This window comes from Magnolia sinica, chromosome 18 (assembly GCF_029962835.1).
Source record: "Magnolia sinica isolate HGM2019 chromosome 18, MsV1, whole genome shotgun sequence".
Lineage (NCBI taxonomy): Eukaryota > Viridiplantae > Streptophyta > Magnoliopsida > Magnoliales > Magnoliaceae > Magnolia > Magnolia sinica.
In genome coordinates, this window is record NC_080590.1 from 9367264 (window position 1) to 9374315 (window position 7052).

Sequence of the window (7052 nt, forward strand, 5' to 3'; positions counted from 1 at the left end):
AGTCGGGGAAAATTCGAAAAATCCAGAAGATTCATTCCCAATTACCTGTAACTTCCGAGTCCAGACCTGCAAGATGAAGGCGTTCCGGCTGTAGAAGCACCTTCCAAGACCTGTCTCTCGGATCCAACGACCTCAACTCTTTGATCCGAGCCGAGGCAGTAGTACCGAGCTTCGGCCGCTTCTTTGGAATATCTGCCAAACACAAGCTCGTCAGATTACAAAAAAAAAAAAAAAAAAGACGGGGGCGAGAGGGAGAGAAGACCCAAGTCACCTGCTCTTTGGAACGCCCGAGGGACACGAGCCTCGTAGGACCCGGACTCATCCGTCTCCCAGCGACCACATGCCCAAAACCAACGCTCTCTCCAGTATTTGTTGGAAGTGGGAGGGTCGGTTATCAGGGAACCGCCTCCGCCTCGCCAAGCAGCGAAGACGTAGAAGCCGGGGTAGTTCGGATTTACCCGCACTTGATACAGGTGGAGAAATTCGTCGACTGTAAGTGGTGGCTGTTCCATCTCAGCCCACAACACTGCACATCCGAGTAAGTTCCTCCACCCATTCGGGACTATCTGCCCCGGGGCAATCTTTATGCGAGACAAAACTCCCCGGACGATGGTCTGAAGGGGCAGACGCAAGCCGCATTGCATCGACACTTGGTAAATCGCGACTGCCCCGGCAGGAGGGTGATCCGGTAAATCATTCGGACGGGGAAGATAGGTGATGACCGACTCGGGAATATGGTACCCGACTCGGATTCTGTCCAAGTCCGTCTCAGTCAAGACCGAGGGAACCGGACCGCTTAAATCTTCCCCCGATCCTTCTTCAGATTCGGCCTGCGCCGACTCACCAACAGGAGCAAGATCAGGGGTTCCTTCGGCGATTAAAATTTCATCTTCTTCCTCCTCATCCTCCTCCATATCCCTTGGCAAGTTAGGCCTTCCCGGGCGGGTTAATAGAGACGACCCGCCCCGAGAAGGAACGACGGAAGCTGGACGCTCCGCCGAGCTTCGGTGACTCTCTCCGGTAGACAAGCAGCGTTGGCGTCCACTGCTATCTCCGTCAGGAAGGAAGGCGATTCCGCAACGTTCCAAAAACGTTGCGCTTCGCCTTCGTCTACTCCCCCTGGGACTTTGAGAACTCCTATCCGCCATTATTACCAAATAAAGAGGAAGGAGAAACTCACCGGAGGGAGAAAGGAAAACGGAGATGGCGGAAAGAGGCACCGACGGTAAAGAGAAAGAAAAGGAAGGAGACGAAAGGCTATGTAAACCCTAAAGAAAATACGGAGCGGGAATGGTAAGAGCAGTAAAAGTTTAAAGTGCGGGGCCCCTGGCGTTATATAAGGTCGCCATACGGCGGAGACAATTAATGAGGAAATGATTCGACGCCTGCATCGATTCCCTCGCTCGACACGTGGCGCACGTCAACTGGCAACAATAATACCTTCGCTACGTGTCCAATCCTCATTGGCGGGATGTGTGATTTGACGGCTGACGGCGCATGCGATGTCAGAAGCTGAACCGTCCCCCATCAAAGGCCTCATGGAATGCATTTAATGATCACGACTCATCTCGGACTGAGTTACGAACCGACTCCAAACTCGCTACTCCTCAGTGTCATATGAAACACACGGAGTAAGGGGGCTTACTGTTGGGGGCAAAAATACAAGTCCGAAGACTCGGACTTAATGCCTCGGGACTCGGACTTGATACCTCGGGTCGCCGAAGGATGCGTCAAATCCGAGGCATGGTTCGCTAAACCGAGGCAATGGTTGAGTCGGTTCGAACGACTTATCAGCGTTCCGGGCATGTGTCGGGCGGACCGCCTTGCAAGACCGACCGTCGCTAGGTCAGATCTCATCCCGGATATCTTGGGATAAGATCTCCGACCCCGAAGCTCACGGGATCGGATGATGGCTCAAGATGGGCACGATCCTATCTCCGTGATACCAGGAGAAGATCCCGCGCTCGATATCAGGAGGACCCGAGAAGATCCCGCGCTCAATATCAGGAGGACCCCAGCAGCTATAAAAGGAGGACCCTTGTCACCTTGAGAGGTACGAAACAAATTCCTCCTAAAAACCTTCCAATACTTTGAGACCCCGAATCCAGGCCTGACTTTGGCATCGGAGGGTCCCCTGCTCGAGCCAGGGTCTCCTTTGTTTTTTTTCTGTGCAGGCATACAAGGGTCCAGGAGGACGAACCAGACAATTGCATCAACAATTACCATGTTGCTTTTGCTAATTAAGCAGCATGATGCAAGATTGTAGAATAGTTCTTTTACAAGAGAAATTACTTCAATCAACTAAAGAAAGTGATACGTGATCACGTGGTCCTGATAAAGATAAAATGGATTTTTCCGGAGGTTTTATTTTTCTTAATACTCCAGTTATAAGTTTTTATTAAAAATAAATAAATACATTCCTCGGGATTTTAATTAACATTTTGAACAATTTCTCTATTCACATCGGCCACTGGACCCTTGAAATTTCTAAATCCAACCTCAATTTTCTAGTGTCCCGAATCACGACGCTTAATAATACATCAATCAAAGTCATGAAGGGCTGGGGAGGCAACTTGGAGTGGACCCCACCATTGTCTCTAAATTCAAGGTCAAGTCCTTGTACGTATACAACTTCTTGACATTAGAACCTTGCTCATGAAGCAGTCTTGCAGGGCTTCTCTTGGCGTTTGTTCTGAAAGGACAGTTTGAAGCTAGGAACCCGTCCACCAGGTGTAGGTACGCCTCCAGGTCATGGCAGCACGCCACGTCAGCGTTCGGCTTCAGATACGGTGATCTTTTGCTATCCACCCTCAGCTCGCTCCCCACGTGCGAGTACGCCCACGGCGTGGCTTCTAGCACGCTTAGCTTCTGGTCGAGCCCTTCTCCGACCGGCATCCCTGGGACCTTTGTGATCACATCCTGAGCGTTGACGACGCGAAGTACCTTGACTCCGTTCGCCTTGATTCGGTCTGCGAACCCACGGTTCCCGACTCGTGGACCACCGAAGGAGAAGACTGCTACTGGTGGCATGTGCGGGAAGCACGTGCTGAGCTCGTCAGCAGCCAGCAGCGCGAGGGCAGCACCGAGGCTGTGGCCCGTCACAGAAATGCTGAGCGGCTCGCCCTTGTAAAGTTCCGAGAGCCGTCGAACCTCTTCCACGATCGCCTCTGACAGGCTCGGCACGTGCGCCCCACGTGTCTTGTACAGGCTCCAGAATCCGCATTCCACCTTCGGATTCGTGCTGCTGCTGGGACCGTCGTCAGGTGGGACCTGCACCAGGGTTGCCCGGAAGTTCTCGGCCCACTCGAGACACGTGGACGTCCCACGCAACGAGATTACAATGTCCCGTCTACCCATCCGTGCGATCTCTTTCTCGCTCTCGCAGACCGCCACGTACCCTATCCGGCTGGACCGCTGCGTCATCCACTCCAAATCCGGCGCCATGTCATCCACCCACGCTGGCAGCCCGACGGATGACGTGGCGTAGAGGCTCTTGGTTACCCTATACGACCGGTCGGGCAACGCCACGTGGCGAGGAGATGGCGGGTCCCCAGCTGACGTTGCAGGGTTTGAGTGGAACGACTGGTACGCTGCCTGCACGAACTCCCCGTACCGTACGACCTCACGCCGGAGGTTCTCGTCGAGCGGGTCGAGGAGGCCGGCCCAATCGTTGCAGCCATGGTACTCCGGCCACCGTTTCCCGATATTGTTCCTGGGAGAATATTCCGGCGACCTCGACAGGAGCCGCTGGAGATTGTTCATGTGCCGAGGCGACATTTCCTCGGCCTTCCTCGATCCGGGCCAGATCCCGCCAAGATTCAGGCCGTCTAAGACGCCCCTTCCTTTGTTTTCCGGCACTGATGATTTACCAGAATCCTTTTGAGGTAGGTCCGGCAAATGTGATGGATCTTTTTGGAGAAGTCTCTCTAGGTTAGAAAGGTGGGCTCGAATCGAGTCGGTCGGTTTTTGGAGATTCGGAGCGGTGAATGTCGAGGTTTGCAGCGTCTGCACCGCTGCGCGCGTCCTTCGGAGGGGGTTTAAAGGCGACACGTGATGGGTTGCTGGGACGCGCCCTAGCCGAAATGCGGGTTGTGTTGGAGCGGATACCATAGACCCGAAATGCATTTGGGAAGAGAGAGGCTGCTGCGAGAGATGGGCGTTGAAGCAGACTTCTCTATTTTTATTTTTTATTTTTCGTTTTGTAGCGTTGAAGCGGGGGTTCGATTTAGATGGGACGCATACGTGCATGTATTTATAGAGGGAACTTAATACAACAACCATCAGCTTTCGCAAGTTTACTCGTATCTGACAGCTGGCCATTTTAAATGTGAAATGACGTAAATATCCCTCAGATTTATGATACGGGAAAAAATGGTTAGATAGCAGGACGGGGATTGCGTGGTGACCATGCAACCACCGACTCTCCATGGATGGATTCGTGTGATATGCGTGTTTTATCCACTCCGTCCATCCGTTTTTCCAGCTCATTTTAGTCCATTAAGAGAAAATTAAAGCATATATGAAAAATAAAATGGACCACACCATAAGAATAAGTGGGTATTGAATGCTACTGTTGAAAACCACCTAACAGCCACATAAACTCTAAATCAAACAGATATCTGTGTTTTCCCTTCACCCACCCAGGTTCGTGTGACCTTATGAATAGGTCGTATGACAAATAAATATCACTGTGGGAGACAAAAAGGTTTCTATTATAGACGTAGGTATCCTCTGAGGTGTGGTCCACTTTGATAGTGGATATGCTTTAATTTTGGGCTCATTACCTGAAATGGCTGGAAAACGGATGGACAACGTAGAGAGAAAAAACATACATTACGGTGGGCCCCACAGAGGTCGGTGATTGCTGGTCATTAGGCAATCCGCGTCCTAAATGGTAGTCCGAAGAATTATGAGCAAATACCGTACTTGATACTATAGAATGAACACTTGGGTCTATCTCCACCGTACACGTGGCACAGGTGATGTTTGACATTGTTCAACAACCATTAAAGACATGCGGTGGTCCTTCATTTTTTTGGAAAAAAGAAAAAACTGAACGGATGATCTGGAACCACGGGTACTACTGTGCTGCAAGCAAGTTCCCGAGTAAAATGGCATTTCTGTAATAAATTACAAAATCAGGAGTAATTTGGACGGTTCCACATTGCGAGACATACACCTTGACATTTTCTCTCGTACGTGTGAAGCTCTTTTCTTGTCAACGAAGCCGTAACGAAACGAAACGTCGTTGGCTGACGTAAGCTCTTCAGCTTTTTATCTCAGTCAACTGGAGAAAAGGAGTTACCTTAAATTGACCGAAATGCCCCCTTCCAACAGCTTGACTATGCATGACTGAAATGACCAAAATACCCTTCCATATGTCAATTCAACGTTCTAACGTTCCCGGCCAGTACCGGCTTTCAATAGGAAGTGGATTGCGTACTGAGTAAACTCTGTGAGGTTCACCAGAATTTATTTATTTGATCCACTCCGTCCATTCATTTTATTGGATAATTTTAACGCTTGAGCCTAAAAATAAAGCATATCCAACACTAAAATAAACCACACAACAGGAAACAGTGTGAATTGAACATTTACTGTTGAAAAATTCTAGGGGACTAAGTAAGTTTTGAATCAAGTTTATTTTTATGTTTTCCATTAATCCATGTCTGTATGATCTTATGAACAGGTTGGATGACAGATAAACATCACTGTGGAGCCTAGCTAGATTTCAATGGTGGAAATCATTATTCCCACTGTTTCCTGTGGTATGATCCGCTTGATCTTTGGATATGATTCAATTTTGGGTTCAACCCCTTAAATTATTTGGAAAAACGGATGGACGGTGTGGATAGATTACATACATTCACGGTGGGCCCAACTGAGTTTACTCAGTACGATAAGAGCGTACTGAGTAACTCAGTATGCAACCCGATTTCCTTTCAATAACATTTTCGCCGGAATACCTGAGAATCATGCATGTAAAGACAAAGAAAACCACGATAGAGAAATGATATGGTGGATCAGTGTACGGAAAGCTTGCCATGCACCTGGTTTCATTTGAACTCACAACTTATCTGGGCCATCCATTAGGTCTTGTCCCCTCTTCATTGGCTGCCTCGAAAATTTCAGGTTGATCGATTAATTCAAACCTTCCACTCGGTACCATACTAAAATGTATGGACAAGATCCATCCATGGGTTAAGACCATAACAATGGCTCAGATTTTTCATTTTCACACAGTAGCCCAATAAAGACCGGACCCAACCTAGTGAACGGTCCAGATAGGTAATGTGATTGCCCACGTGTCCAATGCAACTAAGTGCATGTGAAGGTTCACAAACACTGAGCCCGCTTAAGATAATCTCTCCTAGATATATTTATATGCTCTATACCGTCCATTCAGTGGTCCCACGATCAGATGGCCCATGTTCAAAAGGTCTCCCACATCATACAAACATAACCACATGATTTATGCTCTGCAAATGGACGGTCGAAAGCAACATACTCAGAAATACACATTCAACCACCAAAAGGCGGACTGGATGGTGAGGATAATATGATGGAGTAGAACTTTGGACGTGGTCCATCCATCATTGGCTCTACCAAAATCAAATAAACGGTCTGGATCGTTGAGAGCTGATCTCACTTGTGTAGCGGTTGCCCAAGATAGCAAACAGTACCTCTGGATTATTACATCTTTCTTACACGTCACGCCACCAACGTGAAATCGGTTAGTGGGATGACCTCATATGGGTTAGTTTAGTAATTTTGTACTCGTTAAGGAAATTTCGTGGAGGTACGTAGTTATAACAGGTTAAGAGAGTAGTATGAAAAATTCAAATGAATTGTGGGAAATTCAAATGATGGAGGTTGTTGTTCAACATTCTCCAGGTGAGAGCAGTTGAGGAGGCTGGTCGGGACTAGATCGTTATTTCTTTACTCGTGTGTGAATGAATGACTTTCAACGGTGGTGATTGGCCGACGCTACCATTGTTGAAATTTTTCGAAAACTCAACTCGACTCGACTCGATTTGACTCATAAACTCGTT

The 7052-nt window shown here is 48.5% G+C and overlaps 1 protein-coding gene across 1 annotated transcript; it reads right to left on the minus strand.

The window, feature by feature from the left end:
- Nucleotides 1–2387: 2387 nt before the first annotated feature.
- On the minus strand, nt 2388–4415 carry LOC131233067 (phospholipase A1-Ibeta2, chloroplastic-like). The gene has a single exon (XM_058229654.1). The coding sequence runs from the start codon at nt 4318–4320 to the stop codon at nt 2551–2553; it is 1770 nt and encodes a 589-aa protein (XP_058085637.1). The 5' UTR covers nt 4321–4415; the 3' UTR covers nt 2388–2550.
- Nucleotides 4416–7052: the final 2637 nt, after the last annotated feature.

Bases quoted from the DNA above. Each gene is read 5' to 3' on its own strand.
- LOC131233067 (XM_058229654.1), bottom strand. From the start codon at position 4,320: ATGGCCAGCTGTCAGATACGAGTAAACTTGCGAAAGCTGATGGTTGTT.